The sequence below is a fragment of the Myodes glareolus genome, chromosome 14 (genome assembly GCF_982192425.1).
Source record: "Myodes glareolus chromosome 14, mMyoGla1.1, whole genome shotgun sequence".
Lineage (NCBI taxonomy): Eukaryota > Metazoa > Chordata > Mammalia > Rodentia > Cricetidae > Myodes > Myodes glareolus.
Genome location: NC_142039.1, coordinates 1221268 through 1247785, shown reverse-complemented (window position 1 = coordinate 1247785; position 26518 = coordinate 1221268). Strand labels below are relative to the sequence as shown.

Genomic DNA, 26518 nt, shown 5'->3' with positions numbered 1-26518 from the left:
GGGAGAATGTGGAGAGAGGGGATCTCTCATCCATTGTTGGTGGGAATGCAAACTTGTGCAGCCACTGTGGAAATCAGTGTGGCGGTTTCTCAGGAAACTGGGAGTCAACCTCCCTCAGGACCCAGCAATTCCACTCTTGGGAATATACCCAAGAGATGCACTATCATACTACAAAAGCATTTGTTCAACTATGTTCATAGCAGCACTATTTGTAATAGCCAGAACCGGAAACAACCTAGGTGCCCCTCAATAGAAGAATGGTTAAAGAAAGTGTGGAACATATACACATTAGAGTTTTACTCAGCGGTAAAAAACAATGACATCTTGAATTTTGCATGCAAATGGGTGGAAATAGAAAACGCCTTACTGAGTGAGGTAACTCAGACTCCAAAAGAGGAATATGGTATGTACTCACTCATAAGTGGATACTAGCCATAAAGGTCTTTGAGCCTATTATTCGTGATCCTAGAGAAGCTAAATAAAAAGGTGAACCTGAAGAAAATCATGTAGTTATCCTCCTGGTTATTGGACGTAGACAAGATTGCCAGGCAAACTTGGGTGCATGAGGGGTGGGGGGTGGAAGTAAGGGGAGATGGTTAGAGAAGGGAGAGGGGGAGGATTGGGGATGGCTTGGGGGAATGGGATGGGGGGAGGGAGGAAGGATGGATATGGGAGCAGGGAGGTATATATCTCAACTAAGGGAGCCATTTTAGGGTTTGCAAGAGACTTGATTCTGGAGGGGTTCCCAGGCCCAAGGAGAGGTCCCCAGATTGTTCCCTGGGCAGCAGAGGAGAGGGTGCCTGAACTGGCCTTGGCCCATAACCATACTGATGAATATTTTGTATATCGCCATAGAACCTTCATCTGGCGATGGATGGAGATAGAGACAGAGACACATATTGGAACACTGGACTTAACTCCCTAGGTCCAAATGAGAAGCAGAAGGAGGAAGAATGTGAGCAAGGAAGGCAGGATCAGAGGGAACCCTCATCCGCCGATGGATGGAGATAGAGACAGAGACCCACATTGGAGCACTGGACTGAGCCCCCAAGGTCCAAATGAGGAGCAGAAGGAGGGAGAACATGAGCAAGGAAGTCAGGACTGCGAGGGGTGCGTTCACCCACTGATACAAGGGGACTGATCTAATGAGAGCTCACCAAGGCCAGCTGTACTGGGACTGAAGGAGCATGTGATCAAACCAGATTCTCTGAATGTGGCTGACATGGGGGCTGACTGAGAAGTCATTGACAATGGCACTGGGACTTGTTTTGTCTGCATGTACTGGCTTTTTGGGATCCTAGTCTGTTTGGATGCTCACCTTTCTAGACCTGGAGGGAGGGGGGAGGAACTTGAACTTCCCACAGGGCAGGAAACCCTGGGGCTGCTCTTAGGACTGGAGAGGGAGGAGGAGAGAGTGTAGGGGGAATGGGAGGGTACTGGGAGGAGGGGAGGAAGTGGAAATTTTTATAAATAAATAAATAAGTAATTTAAAAAAAAAAGAAGGTGTGGCACTTATACACTTTAGAGTTTTACTCAGCGGGAAAAAACAATGACATCTTGAATTTTGCATACAAATGGATGGAAATAGAAAACACTTTACTAAGTGAGATAACCCAGATCCAAAAAGATGAATATGGTATGTATTCACTCATAAGTGGATTCTAGCCATAAATAAAGGACATTGAGCCTATAATTCATGATCCTAGAGAACCTAAATAAGAAGGTGAACCCAAGAAAAATATATGGTTATCCTCCTGGATATTGGAAGTAGACAAGATTGCCAGGCAAAAGTTGGGAGCACAGGGGTAGTAATGTGGTGGGGGGTAAGGAGAGATGGGGAGAGAGAAGGGAAAGGGGGAGTATTGGGGAGAGCTTGGGGGAATGGGATTGATGGGATGGAGGAAGGATGGATATGGAAGTAGGGAAGTATGTATCTTAATTAAAGGAGCCATTTTATGGTTGACAAGAGCCTTGACTCTAGAGTGATTCCCAGGTGTCCCAAGGTGATTCCCAAGCTTCCACAATTACAGGAATGAACCCCTTAAAACAAATCTCTCATAGACAGGTAGGCAGGTAGGTGGATGCATAAATAAATACATACACAGGTGGGTGGATATAGCTAGGAAAGTAAATAGAGATGTGTATACATAAAGAAAGATGTACAGATATCCTCTGGCATCTACTGGGGCTTGATTCCAGGATCCCTGACGTTTGTTTATCCAACCATGCAGGTACTCAAGTCCTTTTTTACATTGGAGCAGCATCTGAACGTGCTCTAGGCACACCCTCCTGTAAACATCATAGCACCTCTAGATTTCATATATTAGGTTAATACACACACCATGTAAATTGCTGTTACACTATAGAAAAAGTCCACAGGTATTCAATACCAATTGTTTTTTCCAAATATTTCCAATTTACATTTAAATTTTATCTTTCTTTAATTCATAATAATTTATTCAAGTATTAAGGTTACCATTTAAAATTCTTATCATTTTCTTTGCCATTTTATAGGTGATATGATATATTTTCTGAATTGATTAGAAATAAGAAATTTAATACTATGAAATATTCCTCAGACCTTTATATGAAAAGATAATTGTTCTGTAAAGGGCAGCGAAATTTTTACTGATTGCATGTTTTCCACATGAGAAACTATTGGCTTTTGGAAACCCCCTACCTCCCAGTGCCCAGCTCAGCCATACTTCTCTTTCAAGGTAATGGTTTGGTTAGATAAGTCATAAATATTCATGTGGTAACATGATGTCTATAATATGTGCATATAGATTCTAAGTGATGAGACAGATCATTTGATGACCATCCCCGTCTACTGGGACACTTACACCATACTTTCTGGTTCTGCTGCGCACGCGCCCACAGCTTTTGTGACATTCACAAGAAGTGCTTGGTTTATTCCAACCAGGAGGTTCACAAGAGGTTGGATGCCACCACACTTTCGGACGATGGCCCGGTTTTCATATTCTTGACAACATTCTCCTAAGGCCCCGACCACATTCACGAGGACTTCTTCAGGCTGATCAGTTAAAAGTCCCACCAGTGTCTCAATGGCCTTGTATTCTCGAAACCTTAAGTTCAGAAAAAGAAGGTTGTTTGTAGTCCAAAGTCAGCAGAAAAGGTACTCAGAAAAATAATAGTCATAATTATATTAATTTATCCATGAATTTTCATTACTCTAATTTCAATGTTCATTTGATCCATCTAACAAACAGCAGAGCACATTTAACCTCCACAATCCAAAGGCTGATCCAAAACTTGTTAAGCAGTAAGGCTCATGGCCACACCCAACCACCTGCTGTCTACCCATGTTCTGGATCATGACATTGGATAGTCTCTGGGACAACTATGGTCACATATGAATCTTAGCACCTGTAAATTCATTCTAAGATTTTTCCTTTCATAGAGATTGATTTACATGAACAATTCATATTAAACATGTATTAGAAATAAATTACATTATATATTTCCTTTTTGACATATACATAGTATCATTGTATATCAAAATGAGCTGCAGAGCTACTGCAATTCAGATTTCAAAAGTGATTTGCTCTGATCTGTGGAAACCAGAAATTACAAGCCATCAAATAGATTCAAGGACAGAACCATGCGATCATCTAAGACTCCAAAGGACATATCTAAACATGAACAAACAGTATACGATGACAGCCAACAGCATGCTATACAGAGAAAATCTCAAAACACTTCCACTATGGTCAAGAACAGGAGAAGATGTCCACTGGGTTTTAAAGAGGAAGTCATGATGAGATGAACTATTCTCTAAGTTTCAACCTTTATCCAAAAATCAATGCATCTCTCAACTCTAATCAAAGAAGCTTCTTTTGCAGTATATGCAGGTCAATGAGCACACAGTAAGTCACTGTGGAGTATTCAGCTCTACATCATCTCCCCTCAAGTCTCATGCATCATCATAGAAGAGGGGCCAGAAATACTGTGAGAACCAGATGTCCATTGTCAAACAGTATTTGCTGGACATAGTAATACAGCTGTATACATGAACTCACATAGCCTGGGACTTCATTCACAAGATTGTTCAAAATACCATCAAGGACAGGGGAGGAGCTCATGAAGTCCTAATCCAATGTGAGGAGCTACTGGGAGAGCAAGAGTCAATTCTCTTCAAGGACGTGGCTCTGAGAGGCTATGCATATTCAGTATATGGTCTATTACCCAGTGCATCACTAATGGATTCTGTGGGTATTAAAAAAAATCAGAGCACATGAAGTTGGGAGGCGGAAGAAGAGGACAAGGGAAGAAATGAAGAAGTAAAAATGGGGATGAATTATTTGATCTAAACATTATATACACATATAAATATCAAATAAAACATTTTAACTGGTCTTCTCAGGTGACTTCAGTATAAAACACTAGGAAGTTTTAGTATCTGTCTTCATGTAATTTTACTTTGATCTTTTTCAGCATGTATTTAAATCAAATGAAGCATATATAAGCACATGTTTGAGAATTCCTGATTTCTATATAGAACATTCCTTCTCCTTTCTATTAAACTTCATCATTGTTTATGTATCAAAATATAAATGAATTTTTATTGCTACCATTAATAAAGTTTGTATTAATGGGGGTTACTTTTAGTCTGCTAATAATTCTATCATATACTATTAAGCAAGTTGATTTTTCTGTTACAACATGCAAATTTATTAAAGAAAATACCAAACAGAGAAAAAGTTTCTTTAGGATATTCATGGAGACTATGAATTATAAATAGACACAGAAAAGTTTAAAAATCAAAATAAATAAAATTTATAAGTATTCTGTAATTTTTTTTTAAATGTAGAAATGTAAGGTAGGTCCAAGTATTTAACTCAATGGTGGAATGCCTGCTTACCAAGCACAAGACCTTGGGTTTGATCCCCAATACCCTAAACCCTTACAAATAATTAAAATAAAATGAAATAAAATCATAATTGAAAGTAAATACTCTTTAAGAGTACTTAGTTGCCAGCAGCTGACTCATTTACCTTTTAAAAATGGAAAATAGGGGAGGAAAGATGGCTCTGCAGTGAGTTAGAAAACAGTTTGGATACAAGCATGCACTAGAGAACGGGGCGAGTGGTGCCCACCAGCATCCATAACTCCAATAGGGATTGCTGGCTTCCAGTCCAGTTGTCTCAGGGAAAGGGCCCGACTCAAAGGAATAGATGAGGGTGAACAGACGAAGACATCCAACTCTTCTTGTCTCAGATATATACACTTGCACAAATATATGCTCGTGCATTCATAAAGATACATGTACACAGAAAGATCATGCCAGTCCCTGATCTACATAAAATTGCTGAGCAGAAGAATGGGGAGGGGCCTTTTATTCATAATGTCTTTGCATTCTACCCCTTAACCCAGAATGCATATTATCAATTACAGTCAGAGCCAATTCTTTATTAAAGCACCATTTGATTACATTTTATTATAGCGTATTATAGAATCTTAAATGCCTTACTTACTTAATCACATTCTCTTTGCTGATGGAGCATTTCCAGATTGCCCCAGTGACAGCGGCTAATCGTTCTTTATTATCTGTGTTATTGAGTAGACTGGCCAAGGGTTTAAGTCCTCCATGCAGCCTAACAAGGTCCCGGGTTTCCTCATCTTCAGCACACTGCACAAAAAGTCAAACCAGAGGCTGTCAGAGATAAGGCATCTCAAGCATTCAGTGATGGTCAAAGAGATTCATCTGTGGGAGTTCTTCAATGCAAGTTACGTCTGTTCCATAACAATGTGCATCAGAGTTACAGGGAACTCACTGACATTTCCAAGGATCTTGTATCCTGAGCAAAGAATTAGGCCTGGGACATATGAATAATAGAAGAGAACCGAGAAAGGTCAGGACCTCAAATGGCAACAGAGAATCATGACTTTACAACTACTTTACCTAGGATTAAACTTCTCTTATAATTTCAACTGTGGTTCAGTAGTGATCCCCCCCGCTACACACACACCGAGTTTAACTATACTCTCAAAATTTATAAACTGAAGATCTAACTCCCAGTGCCTCAGAATGTGGCTGTGTGTGGGGACAAGGTTTAAAATGGAAGTTCAGGTTAGATGAAATCATTGTGATGAGCACCTAAAAGATGGTTGTCCTTTCTTTAAGAGCTATTCCAGCACAGACACACAGATATGGCAGAAGACACAGGACAAGACAGTCAGCTTCAAACCCTGGACAGAGGTCTCTGAAGAAACTGTCCTGTGGACATCTTAACCACACACTTCCAGACTCCTGAAAACAAAATTCTTTTGAAGCCACATGGTTTGTGGTTAGCTGCCGAAGCCTTAGAAAAAAGAACAGAACATAATCCCTAGCATAACTGAATCCTGTCTCTGACTGAATATGCAGCTCCCCTCACTATGCTCACCTAAGGGCCTTCCTCTAGGATTACCTTGATCAGAGAGAAGCTGGCATGACCATAACCATCCAGACATTCATTTTTAAGGTCACCCCACCCCGATCATTCTAATGGTATACTAGGAGACAACCCACACAAAATTAATGGAAAATGAAATAAGTAAACTCAAAAACATGTATATACATGATGTTCACACACACTGAGAGCATCCATGTATATCCATGAACATTTATTATCTGTTCTTGGTAGAAGAAAAGTTTCCCAAAATTTTGAAAAGAATTCTATAAAACATCATAGGGTCATTATATACAAATGAGCTATTTTACCCTAAGTAAATTATTTTAGGAGAAAGTGGGAAAGATTAAGATATAATCAGACTATGATGCATGCTTGAGTACATGTCATCATTACAGTAGCTTATAGTGGTTCTCATCTATATAAGCACAAGAAGACCCCTGGGTTACTTGCTAAATTGCAGCTTCCCAAGTGTTGACCTTAAGATTTAGCTCTGGAATCCATACTCTGCCCTGTGCTATATGTTTTTCATGCTTGTGGCCCTAGCTTGAGAGGAGGCAGGATCAGTTGGAAGAACTAAGTCACTGCCAGTATTTGGGAAGTCTGTTAATCCTGCCTACTTCCTGTCTTCTCTCCTCTCTCTCTTCTCTGTCTCTCTTCCCCCCACCCCTTCTCTCTCTGTTTTTTTCTCTCTCTGCTTGCTGGCAGTCTGTGTTGATGAGAACAACCTCCACCACTCTCCCTGCCACTGAACTGACTCTACAATGATTACTTTACCACAGTGTCTGAAACCACAAGCCCAAATCACCCCTTCCTTTCTTGTTTCTGTCAGATATTTGAAACACAGTGCACAAATCACACAGCTCCCCAGAGGAAGAGACCATATGAGTTTAGAACCAGTGCCTTTAACTAGTAGACCAAGGAAGGCCTCTGGAGTACAGCCCCACCTGGTAGATGGCCATGGCACAATGCTCCTGCAGCTGCTCATTCTCACTATTCAGGTTCTTCACGAGGTTTTCGATGATCCTCTCTGCTTTGATGGCAGCTCGGTAGTTTTCCTAGAAATACAAAAATAGAAGTAATTAGGTGTATGTAATGTGACTATAATTATTTACATTTATGAGTGACTGCTCTAAACAAATTGATCAGACACGAAAGCCCAAGATTTCCCATATCTGTCCAATGATAGAATTATCCAACACTGAAAAATGAAAGCCACAAGTTCTGTACTATTTAGTTAGTGTACTATTAGTTGATTTCCTTTCTCTTAAAAAAATAACTGACAGTTAGGGAGGAGTATCCTTAACTTTCATGACAAACTTTAGACTGTTTTCTTAACTAAAGAAAGAAAAAGTAGGCTGGGATGAGGGCTCGCACAAGCATGAGGACAGAGCTTCAATCACCAATGTCCACTTAAAAGTCAGGAGGGCATAGGTCTGCCTGCAATCACAGCACTCAGGAGACAGAGACAGGATTCCCAGAGCAGTTAGTTGGTTAGACAAGTCAAACCAGTGAGCTTTGGATTCAGTAAGAATCACTTCCTCAGAAACAGAGTGGAAAGCAGTCCAGTAACACTTCAGACTCTGGCCTATTGTACACACACACATGCATGTTCACCCACGGACATGTTCCCACACAACTGCAAGCACACATGTACACACTCATAATAATGTGTACATACATGGAAAGCAAGCAAGGAAGAAAAGGATTAGGGGAAGAGGGCAAACAGATAAGGCAGAATGGCTTGGGCACCTCTGATGCGCATTCTTGCAAGGTCCCCACCACTGGAATGAGCATGTCTTCATGAGAAGTCTTCAGTAGCCGAGCCAGCAAGGGGATGCCCCCAGCTTTACGAATGGCTTCTTTGTTTGAGTGACTCTTGCTGCAGCTCCAGAGTGCCAGGGCCCCACAGCGAGCCACTTCTACATCTCTGGTTTCATACAGGCTTGGCTGAGTCGGTTCTGTTGAATTCTGTCCACAGTCCAACAGGGCAACCTGCGCGAATAGATGTATACAACACACACAGCCACTTTTTCTATTTTTTATTATTTGTGTGTGTTTAAATGTGTGTGTATGTACATGTGTGCACCCATATGGATATGTAAATACCAGCACACACGTGTACAGGTCAATGGACAACTTGTAGGAACCAGTTCTTTGCTTCCATAATGTGGAGCTCCGGTTGATAGGCTTGGCAGCAAGTGCCTTAACTCACTGAGACATCCCACCAGACCAAACACAGAAGTTTTAAAAATAAAAGTGAATCTATCCTTCAGTAGCTACCAGGTTGCTACTAAGATCAACTGTCAAAAGTATTTTAGATATGCTTAGATTAAACTACAGACAGTGGAAACAAAGAAAGAAAATATTCTATACCACTGTGCACTGGATCTGGGGACTCATATTTTCTTCCTTTGAGAAAATACTCACCAAGATATTATTTTCTTAGTAAAGCTCTAGTATTTATAATAAGATTATTTGTAAATCAGGCATAGTGGTGTAGACCAACCTATGATCTCAGCATTTAGGAGTCAGAAGCAGGACTATGAATATGAACAATCTAGATTAATAAGTTTGAGGCTGGCCTAGACTGTAGGGCAAAACCCCTTTACATGCAAAAAACTAATAATACTATTATAACCCATATTATCACTGCCAGTATTTTAGAAACCCATGCTCTACAAAGCCAGTAAGACTGAAAAGCAAGTTGGATGGTTTATTACTCTCAATACCATGGGGGAGGGCACAGCTTTGTGTATATGTTAACCGAACCCATTAAACTAAATTGCCAGTGTCCTCCTTTTTTATTTGTAATGAACAAAGTCACCAAAGCCATTAAGGGAAAGCAATTTACTAAAGCAACACAGCAGTAGGTCAGGGTGCCCTGTGGAGGAATTAAAGCCAGGCTTCCCCAGATGAGGCTATCTGTCATTCTTTGGGCTCACAGCCTTTATCTGGGAAGGTAGAAATCACTGTTTACACATCCACTCTTTCTTCTTCCACTGTTGGCCAAACCTCATGACTATTCATCATGCAGTCAAAATCACCCAGACCAAATTTAGAACAGGATACCCACACCTAAGCAGGGTCTCAATCTCAGTTCCAAATTCTTGGTTTATTTAGCTAGGTCTCAAAGGGCAACGGAGTACAAGCAGGGGAAGGCAAGGAATATGGCCACTGCTTTCAGCTGTGACCTACAAGAAGGGAATCACATGCAGAAAGAGAATTCTAAGACAGTGGCACAAGGCAGGGAGCCCTGCAATGTCTTGTCTGCAATACTTATTCTCATTATCCCTCTAAATTCCAAGCCACTTAGTTCCCCCTAAGCCTTTGGATAAGGCCCTGCAGTGAAAAGCACACCTTTTGTCTTCATCTCACTACTTCAGCCATCTTGCCATGGATCTGGCCACATTAAACCAGTAGCAACTTTGAAAACTTCCCCGTCAAACTTGTCCTCATCTTCCTGAAATGTCCTTCCTGGTGTGTCTGTTTAGCAAACACCATCCACAAGCCATCAAGCATCATCTCCCTCCAGCCTTTCCTGACTTTCTCCCTTTTAGAACTGACTGCTCAACCCTATTTTATTTCTCCACCATTCCCAGGACTGGTTGGCTTCAGCTAAACACCTAACATGCGCATGGCACTTTAGATACATGTGTTCTCCTTGTTTGAGGCTTACCACTACTCAATTGTGGTATATTCCTAATCAGAGATGTGCATTTAATTCTGTTTGTACCCTGCACACACTACCACATTCTCAACCCATTCACTCCAACTCAGTCATCCAGTACTGACAAAATTTCTATTCCTAATTTGGCTACTATTTGAAATCACATTAAAATGAGAGTCATTATCTTATTTGGTTAGTGCCATTGGATAAATACTAGGTTCCCAAATATGATGTAAGACTCAAAAGCCCATATTTTGCATTTATTTTTTATTCTTATAAATGATGAGAGTCATTTCAATGAACAGCTACACCATGTATTTTGATAGTAATTATTGCATTTCTTCCAACATTTAAATATGAAAAAAGTGTGTATGTTTGATGTGTATGTAGTGTGTTTGAGTATGAATACATGTGGGTTTGTGTGTGTGCTCATTTGTAAGTGAAAGCGTGGGTATGACATAATGCATTTGTGGAGGTCAGAGGGCGAGGTCAGAGACAGACCCCTCCTGTGTCAGTCCTCACTTCCATCTTATTCGAGGGAAGGTTTCTTGTATACTGCAGTGTATGACATCTAGCTGGTCTGAAAACTTTTGGGGATTCTCCTCTCTCCACATTCACTCTCACCATAGGAGTACTAGGATTATAAATGCACACTACTATATCCAGCTTTACATAGGTGCTGAGATCTGAATTCTGGTACTCATACTTACACAGCATGGCCCTGAGCGGTTACAACATTCTTAATTATGATAAAAAATTAACAAGGAAGAGCTGAAAGAACTGTGCAGAAATTACACCGCTAACATCCACAGACCCCAAACCTATGCCTCTGTCACTGCTCAAGCCATTTATTTACCCTCTTTCACAGTCTTAAAACTCTCTCTTCTGAAGCAATTATACTTTATAGTACTCTGTTGATTACAAGTGAAACCACTGAACCTCTTTTTAGTAGATATCTGAACATACTTCACTTCTCACTGTATATTCTTGAATTTGAGACAGGAGATTCAGCTCAGTAGGAAAGCATTTGTATGAGGTCCTAACATTAAACACGAGAACCATAAAATAAAACACACATATTGAAATAGTACTCATCCAACAGATATGCACCAACCTTTATGTGTAGTTTATATTGTACAGATCCAAATGGTGTGGAAGATGCTAAGATGGATAAGACACAATCCTTGTTAAAGTGTAGCAGTAAAGACGTGTCCAATAAAACAAAAGCCAGGGGAGGCACAGTGCCAGCAGACTCTTGCATTTCTACACTACGTTTACTTTTAAAGCTTTTAATTATATTTAATTTCTTCTCCTCTCTCTCTCTCTCTCTCTCTCTCTCTCTCTCTCTCTCTCTCTCTGTGTGTGTGTGTGTGTGTGTGTGTGTGTATGTGTGTGTGTGTGTGTGTACACTCAGGTCAGAAGACGATATGTGAGAGGTCATGCATCCCTTGCATCGTGTGGGTTCCAGGATTAAACCCAGGTTGCCAGGTTGGTGATAGGCAGGCACTCCTATTCACTTAGCTTTCACTTTCCCCAATGTTTAGTTTTCTAAAGTCTTTGCTGACAAGGTAAGTGTTTAAGCCTTTTCTTTTGATAGTAGTTACGGAAATAATTATTTTTCATGATGATTAAAGTAAGTCTTATATGCAGGAGACAAATTGACAAATCCAAGAGGAAATTCATGTTTTTCTTTATTTCTACAGCTTTCCTCTGAAAACTCAGTAGTCACTCAGAGATAGCTCTGTGACCAGCTCCTTGCGTGTGTTTTGAATTGTATGTATAGATTTATATGTGGTGAATAGTTCTTTAAAATTTGATATCAATAATTTGATCCTGTTACGATTTTATATAATATTAATTAACATATAGCTTTCCCTTTTGCTATTGCTAATTTTCCAAAACACAATGCTGTTGCTGAATACAGATGCTTTTCAGAAGCACGTAAATAACTTTCATTGGATAAAAACTATCTATACCCAGGCTGTTTTCAGTTGTTTACTAACAAACAATGCAGTTTGACTGTCATGGAGGAGAGTCCTGATGTGAGTCACCGTATCAGAAGCTGGGGTTACCACACCTATCTCCTATCACAAGCCTCGTCACTTCTCCTCCTCTTCTCCTTCCCTGTCCTCTGCCCTATTTTCTCCTCACCCCACCACTTCTACCGCTGCCACATCTCTCTATCACCCTAGAAATTAAGACCAGGGCCTCACAGAGAGTAGGCATCGCTCTGTCACTGAGCTACAGTTCTACCTTGGTATTTCCACCTCCTTATTATCTCAGTGGATACTGTTAGATGACAATATTTTTTAAATTCTCTATTTGAAAATCAAGGCTGAACATTCTTTTATGGCTCTTGCTAATGTAAATACATAGACTTCGTTCTTAAAGACATGTTGCCAAAAAAATAAAAAAGACTGTCAGGTCACATATAATAGTGTCCAGAGCACAAGATAGGGCTGTGTAGGTGTCTGTTAGAATCTGAAGATGGTAATGGTGGTACTCACCAGCTTGGTGATGCCTCCATGCTGTCTTACTGCCCGTCGGGCTCTCTTGAACTTGGCAACATTTGCAATGGTCTCAGCTGCCAAACATTTGAGACTCTTGTGTGGAGAATCGAGTATATTAACCATAATTGGTAAGCCCCCAAGATCAACAATATTACGTCTGATTTGAGGATTATGACTGATTTCCTTCAGGATTTTTAATGAACCAATCTATGTGGGGGAAAGAAAGTGACAGATGAACGAGGCTTTAATATATACCCAGTGCTTCTTTTTAAAAAGTCTAAGCTAACCTAAAAGTCTTCCTCAATTAAGGTTTTTAAGAAATAGTTTCCATCCCTGGAGGTTACACACATCCTCTTTATTTTCCTTTATTTACAAAACAGACACTTCTCCTTTCAGAAACACAAGCAGATAGTAGAAATATAAAGAAGAAAATGAGAACAAAAAGGAAATGCAGTTACAGATCATAGTACATGACAAATGAAACCAAAGGATGTACTAGACATCCAGAGCTTCCGAGAGAGCTGTGAGAGGACCCAGGGCTTCTCAGTCATCATGACAAAGTCCTTACCTTGCATTTGACTTCATCTGTATCAAGTAGATTTATTAAGACTTCAAGCCCTCCAACATCTCTAATTGCCAGCTGACAGGTCTCTTGAGCTAAGTTGAAATCCCTCATGGAACACAAAGCAATCACTGTTGCTGTCTGATTTCCCCCCTAGGAAGATGCAACACCATTTAATAGTTAAATAAAGCCACATTCCCATACAGATGAATCCACAAACTAGAAAATGTGTCTCCCCAACCACAGCACATAAAAATTTTAAAAGTTCTCTGAGTGGGTTATAATTTGTTAAATGAATTATGGTGAGCCAAAGCATGGGAAAGCCATATAGAACATCATAAAATGTTATTCCAGTTAAGCACCAACATTTACAGTAGGACTCCTTTAAACAGCTGCAACATTGAGTGATATCAAGGCATTAAAGACAGTCCATGGGGCACACCTTAAAGGAGGGACTAAAGGATGGAAGTGTTACGTTGAGGTGGTAAATGCCCCCACCCCAGTTCTGGATTAGTGTACTGGGCAACACAATCTACATCTGAACATTTCTCTTACAAAGATTGAGAAATGCATGCTTTTGGTATTTGTTCAGTTTTTGGACACCTAATTCTTCAATCTTTATAATCTTCAAAGTGATAAATGTCTTTTACATGCTAATAAGTTGGTTGATTTCCTCTGTTTGGGGTCAGAATGCTGGCTGTCCTCAAGAAGATAAAGGTAACTCTAAGGTCTAGGGTTTTCAGCTCTACCAGTTAGCTTTGGGAAGAGGAGCAAGCCTGGAGGTTAAGCTGATCACGAAGGGCCAATAATTTCATCAGTCAGTCTTCATAAAAATCCCAAAGAATATGGTGTTCCTGGGAAGAAAGGGGTATGCACAGAAAGGGCCTAGAAACCCTTTCCCAATACAGCTCTTCATGGGCATAGGAACATATAATTGTAATAAACCAGTGTGATGACTAGTTTTATACAAACTAAGGTCATCTGGGAAGCAAAAACCTCAATTGAGAAAAATACCTCTATCAGACTGGCCTGTGGGCGAGTGTATGGGGTGTTTTCTTGATTAATGATTGATGATTAATGTGAAAGGGCTCAGCCTGTGGTATCTTCCCTGGGTAAGTAATCTTGGGTTGTATAAGGAAGCAGGGTGAGCAAGTCATAAACAAGCCAGTTAGTAGTATTCTTCCATGGCCTCTAATTCAGTTTCTGCCTCCAGGTTCCTGCTTTAAGTTTCTACCTTGACTTCCCATCATGGTGGACACTAAGCTGTAATAAACCCTTTCCTCTAGGAGATGCTTTTCAACATGGTATTTATCACAGCAATAGAAAACAAACTAGAGCATCAGATGAGCGTGTTTTCCTAAGGCCTGTGACCTGTTACACAAAGTTCATCAGACTTGATGGGAGTGTTGTGAGAATCCTGTTTATAACCAGTGAGAAGCAGCGATCACAGTTGGCCTTGTCATGGGCTTCAGAAGCCATGAAAATTCCATCTTGGAGAGCCTCCAAAGAAGTCACTCACGGTTTCAGAAGAGGCATCCGTTGTTACAGAGTTGCCTGCTCACCTGTGGGGGAAAACACTCACACTCTTTGAAGCCACAAGTCTTTTAAGTTGACTTTCAATGTGACCATAGAGGAAAAAAAATGTTTTTCCTTCATTTGTGTACATGGAACAGTCTAGAACAGACACACAAAGGAAAGGGAAACCACATGGAATGCAGAAGGGCAGCAGGACATAGATTAGGTGCAGCTAGGGCTGTGTGGGATCAGAAATTGGTTCTATAAGACCTGAGGTGTGCGGCACAAAGAAGGACCCAGACCTGCATGGCTGAGTGACTCAATGACTCAGCAGAGAAACATCAAGACTCGTCACAGGTGGAGGGCAGCAACCAACTGCCCTTCTTCAGAATTAAAAATATAACACCCGAGAAATTAGTGAGGCAATGAGGACCTTTCCTCCATGAAGGGTTTAATCCAGTGTGGGGTGGATTAGTTAGCATGAGTGTGACTTCTCTCTCCATGGATGCCTTTCACCCCATGGACACACCAAGCAGGCCATTCCCAGATGCCAGGGCCTGATATTGGATGACTTCCTAGCCTCCAAAATGGTGAGAGATAAATATCTTTTCTTTAATAAATCCTGATATTGTGTCAAAGCTTCAGACCAACAGATGTAGAAAATAGAGACTATGAACACTACAGATTCACATTAAATCATGTATTTATGATACATTTGTATTTTCTGCTTATCCATATTTTAACATGTAAATATTAAAATTAGCATTTAAAGATGCAATTTTATGTAATGGAAAATACATAAAGCCTTCACAGAAATGACAAACAGCAAGCTGCCTCCTTCAGGTCACACACATGCATGTACACAGTTCCTCATTGTGAAGTTAATACAATTTATTGCTTTTAAGACAAGAAACTAAGAAGGGGTTATTTAAAGGTTTAATCAAAAGGCTGAGGGGAGAATGTTTAGATTTTTGCTTTGTTTGTCCTAAGAAAATGCCCTGTGCTTCTAAAAAGTGTAGAGGTGGTACTGGCCACATTTCCTCCCTTGAGGTAACCCAAACCACCTTTGTATGAAGAGGAGGTTTAGCATTACAAGAGCAGTTCAGCACCTACATGTAAAGTCTGTTGTTTTATAGCTTTGCTCTCTTTCTCCTGACTGGCAAGAGGAAGGAGGGCACCATTTACCCACAGTCAGCTTTAAAGTGTGAAATGGTAAGTCCTCCCCTTCTTATTATCGGGTTATTAACTCCACTGTTTAAGGGCAGGATACTCTACTGCTTTCTGTTTCCCATCTAGAAAATGAGGGCAGAACCACAAAGAGGAGTGGGTATGAGTGTCATCCAGTCCTTCAGCTGGTAAAGGAAGCAAAATAATACAAAAAAAAAGGTGAAGGCAGGAAAGGAAGGAATTCCTTGGACATGACTGTGTTTTCATCATTGAAATGGCATCAGGATGTCCCAGGAGCATCTGAACACTCCTAACATGTTTCTCCGACTGGGTGTTTGGGAATTCAAACCATGGGCTGCAGATAAAATAATCTTGGTCATGGCTGCAGAAGAGAAGGTGACATAGCACAGAGTATCTTGTTGCTGTCACAGCCCCTCTCACCCCAGGTTGTCTCCAAGGATCCAGAATGCACTGTCAGCACATTCTTCGTGCACATGATCCATATTTTTCTGGATCTGCTTCTCTTTTGTTTGGTAGGGTCTCGGGTTTGTCTTTGGGTCAGTCTTTGTCCCGTCTAGGGTAGTCTCTACTCTTGAGTGCTATGCTACTCACACACTCAGCAGCTTATGTGGGTTTAAAATTTATATTTATTGGGTGCCTATTTATAACAGGCACCCAAAAGGTGCAATCATACATTCTTCTGAATTATCTATCTCTAGACCAATGTCAGAATCAAAGAAAAGTTTCAAATTTATTGATATTAAGTTAGAGCCTTATAGAAAAAAATCTGTAAATCAACTTTTTCTGAAAATCTGGAAACATATTCATAGGTTTGAGGGATTTTTTTAGAACAGTTTTATATTAGGAAAAGTTAGTTTTTCCACATTTCAGGATTTCCTTCGACTCTTGTCACTGACCACACTCCCAAAAGGATTATAAATCTTTCAGAATGAATACCAGAAGACGAGAGCCAAAACATCTAACGGTCATTGCCATTCCTTTAAATACCAGATTTGTAAAGAATCCTGAAGGCTCTTTCTGCTTTGTCTAGACCCATAAACATCCAGCCAAGCAGAAGCTGCACACCTTTGTCTACCTTTACAATTAAATCTGCCAAGAATATAATTAGTTGTCAATACTTAATTTTTACATTTTATCACACACTTGCATCTGTAGAGTTTTAAAAGTTGAAGCAAACATAGTAAAATATATTTTACTAGCTTCTGAAGGGGATTCAGAAATGTATCCCATAAACTTTTCCATTTCTGAAATGAATACAATTCTTTTGCTGTTTGACTTCCGGCCCTGTGCCTCCTCACACGTCTCCAGCCTCCACCATCTGTAATTCATCTTTCTTTCTTCAGCCAGGAGGTGTCTGTCCACTGTTACATCAGCTTACAACATACAGAGCTAAAATAAATGCCCCCGTCTCTCCTCTCCTCCTCTCTCCCCTCCTTAAACTTTTTGCTTTTCTTTACATAATTTTATTAAGAATATTATATTGTTTTTTATTTGTTTGGGTGAGGATTGTCATGGACTACTCATACTAAACATAGACTCTAGCTACAATTTCAACCCATGTTTTGGTGGGACAAATTTAAATATTCTACCCAGGTCATGGGAACTGCCAAGCAAGTCATTCTAGTTTTTTATCTGCATGAAAGAAATTTTTAAAATTGCTTTTATTTCTTTACAGTGAGCAAACTGTTGGCTTACAGTAAAAGCTTGAGTGAATTAATACTTCACATAACTTTTTTTGCATATGTGTGGATGTTCACTTGTGTGTAGGTGTACGTGTTTGTATTCATGTGGAGGCCAGAAGCTGTCTCCATCTTACATGTATTGGAGCACAGTCTCCCACTTGATTTTGCCAATTCACATATTCTGGCTCGCCAGCTTGCTGTGGGGAGCCATCTTCCATATACTGGGAATATAGGCAGGTCCTTAAACTCATCTGGCACTTACAGGAGGGTTATGGAGCTCATCTCCTGGCCTCCTGCATGCATGGAAAGGGCTTTACTTCAACTCAGTCATAACCCAGCTCAACATTTCTTTTTGAAAAGCAAAATAAATAAAGCTATTTTTCTAAACAATAAAATCTTTGAAATCAGAAATAGTACACTATTCACAGTACAGTATAAGACCTCTTCTCACTGTCTATGAGGAAAAAATAAACTTTTAATATGCTGTGATAAATAATACTTTTGAGCTGCTTCACATTATTTTGTATATTTTTGTTGGCATGCTCACTATTTGCCCAATCTGATGATAAGCACTAGATACAAGAAAACAAAAGCAGACTTGATCTTGGCAATCCTGGAATTCAGGGGGTTAATGGAATAGAAAGCATTTTAATTTTTAAATTAAAACGTAAGTGAAAAAATAATAAACTTTATTATAAAAGTCTTCAAGTAAAAAAAATTCATATTGGAGTGTCTACAAATCTCAAAAACTTCTATGCAGTTAGAAGGAATAAAATTTGTGTCTGGAAAGTACCCTGAGACATGGGCAACACAGATGAATCTAGCCCATCGTCGTGTGAAGGAAGGATGCCTAAACTGAAATCTGTGTGGAAAGCAGGAATTCATTGGAAGCAGAGGAAGGGACATGGTATATGTTCAGAAGCCCCGAGTGGTGTGTAGCAAGGCCTAGCTAATAGCTCTTACAATCAACATGAACTAATAATCCTGAGTAATAATATGGGACACAATGAGCCAAGAACCCAAGCGAGCAACCATAGTTCTTGTCCAGGGGCCAAGCTCAAGGCTTTAATCTTTAATATTTTGAGACAGGGTCTCCCTCTGCAACCCTGGCTGGTCTTCAGTTTCTGACTCTCAAGTATCTACTTCCTTTAGTGGGATTATGGAGTGTGCTACCATACCCAGATGGATTTTAATCTTTATTTCAGAGTTGGCCAGGATGAGCCAATGACATCTCTAAAAGATCGCCCCAGCTATAGGAGTTCCCAGCTGGAAGCGCTAAAAGTGGACATGCAGAAACATTGGCTTATTGAAAATTTTCTGAGAAAAAAGGGAGCCTAGTGTGGGAGACTGAGAAGATTCATCCTGTGCCACAAGGGGACTTTGGAAATGAAAGGTCGTTGAATTTTCCTTTGTTCGGAAAGGATACTATCAGATGAAACTCCAGAGACAATAGAGATGTAGGGTCCTCATGGGAGCATATTGTCAGGGACCCCTTGACCCAGTGGTGCAGCGAGGACCACAGAGGCATAATCCCAGCCAGACACCTCTCTTGTACCATCCCCTGCTGCCTGCAATCAAGAAGCAGAGGGATGCCTGGTAAGGAAGCCACACAGCCATTACCATACATTCAGCTGGCCTTTGATTTTCTCAGCATTTTCCCTCCAAACATACCACTCAGAAATCAAGAAAAGTGAACCCCTTCCAGTGTCTGCTCATTAATGATGACAGAGGGCCCAGTGCCCGGCCGAGCTTGGAGAGCTCTGCCAGGATCAGAAATGGCTAAAGGTATTCAAGTGACTGGCAGACGACCAAGCGAGTCAAAGCACTAAAAATCCATTGCTTGGCCTTCTGTTTATTTGCAAATCTATTTTATACTGATGAGTCAGCACTCATAAACCTAAGACTCAACAGAACCCCAAGGAAAAAGAGAAAGTAATGTTTATTTTTTAAAAGCAAAAGAAAAGTGTGTGTGTGTTTAATGAAAATTAGAATCAAGCTGTCACTGCAGAAACTTACAACATTTTTGACTTAAATTGTGTAGGCATCAATACAAGGATTCTATATGCATTCCTTTAAAATAGCTAGGGACATTTGTGGAAATTGACAGTTTACTGGAGCATTTTAGTGACTACAATATGGAAAAATTGTAGCTAATGTAATTGCCTTCCTAAAAGTTACAAGAGAATGAGCTCAATAATTACAATATTTAATAAAATAATTCAGTAAAGTAGCTATGCACAAGGATAACATTTAAAATAAATGACTCTGAATATATATCCTCAGAAAACTTAACAAAATTGGGTAGTATAAAAAAATTCTCATATTGGCATTAATAACAAGAAGTCTATAAGTAAATAGAAATAGGCCTTCTCAAACTTTAGGGCACACATATTCTTCAATTTTGAAAACAACTTTATTGGCTCTGGGGAGAGTAACGTACTTTTTTTATAAGCACATGGACCTGAATTTGGAAACCCAGAACCCACAAGAAAAACATGTGTGGATCCTTTAACTCCAGCACTGGGGCTAGGGGGAGAAATTGGAACCTTGGAGCTCATTGGTAAGTAAGTCTACTGAAATCAGTGAGCTTTATGGTCAAAGAAGAGACCCTGTCACAAAAATTAATGTGGGTGCAATTAAGGAAAACAGAGTTGTTGACTTCTGACCTTACACACTTGCATACTTACATACATATATGTGTGTACACCCATACGAACACATCTATATAACAATACACTCACAAACATAAAACTTTATTGGGATAAACTGATATACAAATGTTTGTAATATGTATAATTTGATGATTTATGTGGCTATCAGGGTTGGGTTCCAGGAATCCCATTTTGAATCCTCACACTTGTGAAACAAGCACTTCATCCACTGATTAATCTCCCTAGCCCAAGCCTCTTGGTTTATTTAAGTGCGAGCATGTCGAGCAGATTCCCATGACTTCTTTTTAAGACAGAGTATCTCAGTTTTGATTTCTGCAGCTGTTATAAGCTACCCTGGTGTAAGCAATATAAGAGATAAAAATCTTAAGTTCCCCATTGTCCATGGGGACAGTCTATCAAATTGGCAGCTTGACGCACTGGTCCCATCACACCTACAGTTGGGAGACTGAGAGAAAAGAACGAATGTTTTCACCTCACAGTCTCCTTTTATATAGTCCAGGGTCCCAGTCTAGAGAATAGAGTCACCAAAACTGAGTCTTCCCTGCTTCACCTTACCTATTCAAAATAATCCTCCACTGTCAAGCCCAGAGGCCTGTCTCCCTGGTGAGTCCACCTCTCATTAAGCTGACCATTGAGGCTAACCACCACATGGGGTCTGGGTTTATAGTCAAGGTTGGCCCTTTGAACTTCTTATATAACTCAGGCTTAAAGGCAGGGCAATGAGATTAAAAGAATTCTGGGAAAAACTTAAAATGTATTCATTCAAACATGGTAACATTTATGAAAACATAAATATGAGCTACTATGTAGAATTTTTATAGATAGTGGGATTTAAGCATGATTCCTGACAGATATCAGGGGTGGGAACATAAGTACATGTCAGAGGTTGACATCAGAGTGTCTTAATTACTCCTACTTTGTGTTTTGGCTAGAATGGCTGCCGGTGAGCTCCCAGAAGTCGCCTGTCTACCCACCTCTAGCACTGAGGTGACAGTGTTGTGGCGCTGTACCCAGCTAGAAATCCAAACTTTAGTCCTCACAGTTGCAAACACGAGCAGCCCTGCCGTCCTTCCAGACCCTCTAAGAGGGCATCTTCACAGGCACTTACACTATCTCAGAGTACTGATTTTTTTAAGGTAACCCACATGAGTGAGATAGCTTGCACAATCTTAAAAATATTACTCTGGACAGCAAGACGTTTTAACAGCTTCAGTTTGCTGGATATGTGAACAGTGACCACTGCTTTCGATTTTTAAATGGCCCTTTCTAAGAGCAACTGTACCGCCACTGTTCTCACCCTCCTTCAAACCTAGTCAAAGAACACGCCAACGCTGCCTTCCAAGAACGGATACCAAGTCCCTTTATAAAAGCTCCTGTTCAGTCTCTCACTCAAATGAAGCAATGCAAATGAGAGAGAAGATGAAGCAATGTCTACAGGGCTCCTGGGTTCTGAGTTTCTTGACAGTGGGACAGAATCACCAGGCAACAGTCAATAAAGATAGAAGAAGCTGGATGCGGTCCCAGCCCGCAGTCGCCTTCTGTGTGGCCTGTAGCAAAGGATTTCTCAGCTTTTCCACCAATGAAATAAGGATCAAACCTGCCACTCCAAATCTAAGACACAAGTAATGGGAATGGAATTTAATTAAGTGTAATTGACTGCAAAGTACATCAAATTCCTACAATAAAAAAAAAAACATTTAATTCCCAATTACCACTCAGAACTTGTTAACCAGTTAAGGGGCAGTGTGTGTGTGTGTGTGTGTGTGTGTGTGTGTGTGTGTAGGAATTGAGCACCAGTAAAGCATCTTCAACAAAGAACTTTAAACTGGAAGCACGAAGCACATCTATTGCCAAGAACGCCCTTAAGTGAGTCCTGGGTGCCTCTCTTGTAGCTATAGCCTGATGGTCTTTCTGACAAATGTCTTACAGATGTCAGTCTGAAGTCAAATCTCCTCCCTACTAACTTTGGGGACTTCCAGGCACCTTTATTTTTCATAGTCTTAAATTCTAAACATGTGGATATAGAACTGAACATAAGAGTGACTGCCACAGTCCATGGATTATGTGATAAGAAATGCATGTGGGTATGCTATGTGTCTGACCGTGGAGAGTGGTCTCCTGTGTATGATGTTGGAGAGCAGTGCTCGTGTGTATGATGCTGGAGAGTGGTCTCCTGTGTATGATGCTGGAGAGCGGTCTCCTGTGTATGATGCTGGAGAGCGGTCTCCTGTGTATGATGTTGGAGAGCGGTCTCCTGTGTATGATGTTGGAGAGCGGTCTCCTGTGTATGATGTTGGAGAGCGGTCTCCTGTGTATGATGTTGGAGAGCAGTGCTCGTGTGTATGATGCTGGAGAGTGGTCTCCTGTGTGTGATGCTGGAGAGTGGTCTCCTGTGTATGAGGTTGGAGAGCGGTCTCCTGTGTATGAGGTTGGAGAGTGGTCTCCTGTGTATGAGGTTGGAGAGTGGTCTCCTGTGTATGATGCTGGAGAGTGGTCTCCTGTGCCCACTCTTCTAGCAGAACTCTTCAAGGAGGGGAGCATCTGAATAAATAGCCCTGGGACCCCATCCTGTGTTTCTCTATTATTATATGTGCATGCAAGGACCAGACCCACTGAGTCCAACACTTCAATGTCTCCAATATTGCTCTTAATGTCACCTTACTGAGCCTAAAACTGAGACCAGAGTGACAAATATGTCCTCCCCAGGCAACAGTCCAGGAAAAGCCAATGGGTGAGAAAAACATGATCCCAAATGCCCCCAGAAACTCCTCAAAACTACCAAATGCTCTTAACATTACCCCAATCGCCTTGATTTTTCTCTTTGATTTATAGTTAAAGCTGGACAGAATCGACATAGAAATAAATTTACAGTCTTTTATCTTGGGGTGAAATAATTCACTTTTCAGTTAGGGCCATGTACAACAATGTGTTTGAAAGTCAAACCTGTGTATTTCAAACTTCCTGTGCCCCATCTGACTTTACAAGACAAGATATATCCATCTGTATCAATTTGTAACAACTCTTGTGAATGATAAACCCTCTTTTCCCAACAATTGATTTTCTTATTTCAGGAGTTTTTCCACATACCAGGTTTAGATGTGAATGAAATATTATTGTGATGCTAGGGACTCCAAAGAATTATAGTGCACAGACATTAAGACACCATTGGCTCTAATTATTGGAAATCATCAAAATCTTTTTCTTGCAAGATTTTAAAGCCACTCCTGGCCAGTGGAGGAAGGGGTTAGCTATATCAAAACAGCAAGTGCAAGAATAAAAGTGTATCTCTAAGGAGAATGGGAGCTAAGAGAGGGTGGGGGAGAGTTGGGAGAGCTGTCCACTGAAGGAACTCTGACTCGGAGGCAAGACTAAGCTGTTGTCCAGGGACTGAGAGTAAGCACAGAGCAGCACCACACCCAGTAACCTCAGCTACCTTTGCACCATTTAGGCAGAAGTTTGAGGGTCAAGCTTGTGATCCTTGGCAAGATAGCCTGTTGATAAAGAAATGAATTAAATAGCACCTCTCTACTGAAGAAGCAGCTAAGAAGATGGACTAACTGAGCTGTCAAGATAGCAAAGCACAGAATGTAGGTACTTATCAGAGGGGGTTAAATAGAATGGTGGCACTTTCCTTAGAATTAGATTGCCTTACACAGGATACTATGCTGAACATGCATGATCTCAGGAGCTAAGCAGGTCACCCTGGTTAGTACTTGGGTTCTATACAGACTCATCAGCTATGGGGACAAAAGAAGTTGGAAGTTTGCTGAGAAAAAGAAAGTAGTGTAATCCTTAATTTAGAAAAATTGTGTTCTAAAGTCCCAGAAGAAGTGTGTGTGTGTGTGTGAGTGTGAGTGTGTGTGTGTGTGTGTGTGTGTGTAAAATTTTCAAGTTGAAGTTAAGTGTAGGTTAAAGCCTAATATTTCAATATCAACTCCCGTTTCTTATATGCCAGGATCTGAGCTCATAGACTGGATAAATAATAAGCTTGAGTTCGTTGACCTGTTTCAATATTAATGAGCTCATCAATTTTTTTCAACAGTGCTGACATTCTATCCTTGGAAAATGGTAGGGAGAAAGTCAGGTCAACATTACCATTTCTTTGCTAGTTTAAACCTACATTGGAGCAATAATTTTATAAATTAAAATGTCAGGTATGTTTATTTTGAGATTACCTAGAGACTTCCAATTTTGCATTTCAGAGACTTTTAAATATCCTTTTGTGTCTCTATATAAAACAGTTACCTGTGTCAAAAACCTTGGAATCATTTGTAGATCTACTTTCCCTCTTATTGGCTATGTTAAGCATATTTACCTATGGGAGCTATAAGAATTCCAAGCAATTTAGTGTCTGGCCAAAAGTAGCACATTTGCACGTGATTTCCTGATGAATAACTCGTGTGAGCTTAAGTAGCACTTCATCAGTAAATGCTTTTCTTAGCTGTTCTGGGACAGAAACAGCACATCCCCATTCGGCCCCCAACTATGTGGATTTATCCTTAGTAGCTGAATAACTCAAGGTAGCATTCTACAACCAAGCTATTAGGAGACACTTTGCTATGGTCCCAGGATGCCATCTGGGATGCCATGTGCGCCCTTGCCCAATACCTTCCCATTCTACCCTAAGGGCCAAAATTCTTCTAGTTCTTAGCACCAGTTTCATTGGTAACTGGCTTCTTTTTATTTAACGATGGTAAGTCTATCCTTCAAAATATTAACTCTCTGTATTTTCCTCTTTTCATTATTTTGCTAGAAATTTTAAAGCAAAACTTGAGCGCCACCTGGGCAAGTGAACAAGACTCCACATCATGCAACTTCTATGATCATGATCATACACTGTAGAAATAATTATCACTGTCAGCATTACCATGGACTCTGTGCTAAGCACTTCAGATGTATTATGCTACATTTAGCATTCATTGTTCATTGTTGAATTCCTGACATCCAAACACTTCCTCCTTCTTTAACAATGATTAAGCTGAAGTCAATAAACGTTGTATCACCTGAAGCTGCTGAGCTGGTACATAGGGTCCCACTGACAACTTTGCAACATCAAAAACCATGCTTCTGCCTACCCCATTGTCCCATCTCTTGGCTGTCCTCGTTTTTTTGCCCCGTTTGACTCTTCCTTTACTCATGAAAAAGAAAAAAGACAGTGGACGGTAGGAAAACTGTCTGTCCTTTTCTTCTCCCAAAGCACCAGGTCTGAACCAGAAAGGTCTGTTATACTCAAGATGGCCAACTTCAGACTTTTGGGCTTCGATGTTCACTGATGTCAGTTTTTTTTCCCCTACCTGATATAATAAGAGTTAAAGTGTCAGATGTGGTGGCTACAGCCTGTAATCCTAGCACTCAGGAAGTACAGGGAGATGGTTTAAAGTACAAGGCCAGTCTAGGTTATTGACCTAGACTGCTCCGACCAGACAAATGAAGAAAGGAGGACTGGGCAGCTCTGTAGCTGGGTCAAGGAGCAGACACAAACTGGGAATGTGTCCTGTGCTATGTGTGTGCTACGCACCCTTCTGTGCTCCTCTACTACTTTCAAATGCCCAACAAACAAGAATCTTCAAGTTTAGAAAATTTTTAAAAAGTGAAATTTGTAGAAATTCTCAGAAACTCCTCAAATCATAAGGTATTCCAAATGTTTCTTAACATTTTATTCCTATGTTTTTAAGTAACAAGAACCATAATAATAGAGGAATGCTGTTTCTTGTCTTGCCTTCAGGTTCACGTTCCATTTTCTTCTATAATTCAGACCCACCTGCCCTGGAAGACCACTAGACACAGTAAGCTGGGCCCTCCTTTGCCAATTAGCAAATAAGAAAACACCCCACAGACACACCCACAGGCCAAGGTGATGGATGCAATTCCTCAACTGAGGTTCTCTCTGCCCAGGTGTATCAAGGTGATAACTAAGGCTAGCCATTATATATGCCCTAGAGTGGGATAATTGGGCCATATTTCTATGTTCAGTTTCCTGAGAAACTCCATTTTGTTTCCTGCAGTCATCGCATTAGCCTACACACCACCAACTATGTTGGGGGGGAGGGGTAAGCGAGGGTTAAGAGTTCCCTTTTCTCCATACCCTTGTAGTACTCATTATCTTTCTACTTTCTGACAGCTGTCACTCAGGCAGATAGAGGGCCTATCTCATATTTCATAACTTTGATTTTCATCTCCCCAAAACTTAGTGATGATAAGAATTTTTTCATGTTGTCTTGACCATTGTATAGGTTCTTTGGAGAAATGCCTAGTTAGGCTATTTGTCTATTTATTAACTGGATTGTTTTCTTGCAATTGAGCTGA

The 26518-nt window shown here is 40.4% G+C and overlaps 1 protein-coding gene across 4 annotated transcripts in view; it reads right to left on the bottom strand.

Annotated features, from left to right (window-relative positions):
* Odad2 (outer dynein arm docking complex subunit 2) overlaps positions 1-26518 on the bottom strand; it is a 178240-nt gene that overhangs the window by 105889 nt on the left and 45833 nt on the right. For all 4 annotated transcript variants that reach the window (XM_087896312.1, XM_087896310.1, XM_087896311.1 and 1 more), the window contains 6 exons: positions 13162-13308; positions 12591-12800; positions 8166-8408; positions 7361-7471; positions 5496-5650; positions 2844-3086 (listed from right to left, as the gene is read on the bottom strand). In XM_087896312.1, the coding sequence (XP_087752438.1) occupies positions 2844-3086; positions 5496-5650; positions 7361-7471; positions 8166-8408; positions 12591-12800; positions 13162-13308 (1109 nt within the window). The remainder of the gene's footprint in view (positions 1-2843; positions 3087-5495; positions 5651-7360; positions 7472-8165; positions 8409-12590; positions 12801-13161; positions 13309-26518) is intronic.